General features: G+C 45.9%; 1 protein-coding gene across 1 annotated transcript in view; it reads right to left on the reverse strand.

The window, feature by feature from the left end:
• LOC107097912 (probable lipid phosphate phosphatase PPAPDC3) overlaps positions 1-1023 on the reverse strand; it is a 10649-nt gene extending 9626 nt beyond the window's left edge. Inside the window, exon 1 of the mRNA XM_015395259.1 lies at positions 788-1023. Coding sequence (XP_015250745.1) covers positions 788-966 — 179 coding nt within the window. The 5' untranslated portion in view covers positions 967-1023. The remainder of the gene's footprint in view (positions 1-787) is intronic.
• Positions 1024-1097: the final 74 nt, after the last annotated feature.

Consider the following 1097-nt stretch of genomic DNA (forward strand, 5'->3'; position numbering starts at 1 on the left):
TATACGATTTTACTCCCTAAATCATATTCAATAAAGTTTTATAAACAAGTATGAAGCAGAACCTGATGACATTTGTTTCCAGAGCCATATTGGTACAACAGAACCTGAACCTCCTGTCTGCTGGGTTCCTGGGCCTCATGATGCTGATTAAACCTCCAAGTCCAGAACCAGAACAGCTGCTTTCAGGCTGATGAATCTGTTCATTGCTTCAAGTTATTTAGTGGCATCAGAGTAAAGGGGCAGAATACAACCAGAATTCAGACTGTTTGGTTTTTAACTTTAGAAAATGTTGGAGACCATAAATTTGTTCGGTCCACAGTTTTGTTCTGTTCGCCGTGGAAATAATCACATTAAAGTTTGTGTTTTAAAAACTGTTCAAGGTTTGAATACTTTCACTGTTAGTCATCTCGAAAAGGTTCCCATGATGCTTTGCATCATCTATCGGTGTTCCTTTATGTTGACCCAGTTCACACCAGTCAGTTTTAGTTACAGCCACAGCAGATCCTATATTACGGGTTTTACATTCAAAGCTGGTTCTGATCCAAATCCATCTGGTACTGTGACTGCTTCAGGTTACATTACTGCCTTGACAACAAACACAACATGTCAGTAATCTGGATGTTGAAGCCTAAGTTCTACTGGTTCTTTCTGACTAAGCTTAGTGGAACTAGAACTCCACCTTTAAAGCCTTAAAAACCCAGAGTACTGGGGCTCCAGGACCGGCTCCAGGTCCAGGTCTTATTATACACTAAATGTTACCAGGCTATTTGTGGGTGGAGCCTCTTACCTCCCTGCTATGTCGTCCTGCTGACTCTGCTGTCTCAGCACGGGTCTCCTTGGACCGCCGGCCCGTCCCTCCCCAGCAGAGTGCTCCCTATGGCTGGGCTGGTTCAGGGACATGAACTCTGGCCGGTTCAGAACATTGTTCCGGTCTCTGGCCCGGCTTCGGGCCTGGCTGCTGGGCATGACAGACGGAGGACGGTGGGCCGGCGGAGAGGAACTGGTCTGAAACTCTGAGAACCTCTGCTATAAATAGAACAGCTGGCCTTCTTCTTCTGTCAGCTGTTCAGCATGTGTGTGTGTGTGTGTGTGTGTGT

The sequence above is a fragment of the Cyprinodon variegatus genome, unplaced genomic scaffold (assembly GCF_000732505.1).
Source record: "Cyprinodon variegatus isolate N-32 unplaced genomic scaffold, C_variegatus-1.0 Scaffold732, whole genome shotgun sequence".
Lineage (NCBI taxonomy): Eukaryota > Metazoa > Chordata > Actinopteri > Cyprinodontiformes > Cyprinodontidae > Cyprinodon > Cyprinodon variegatus.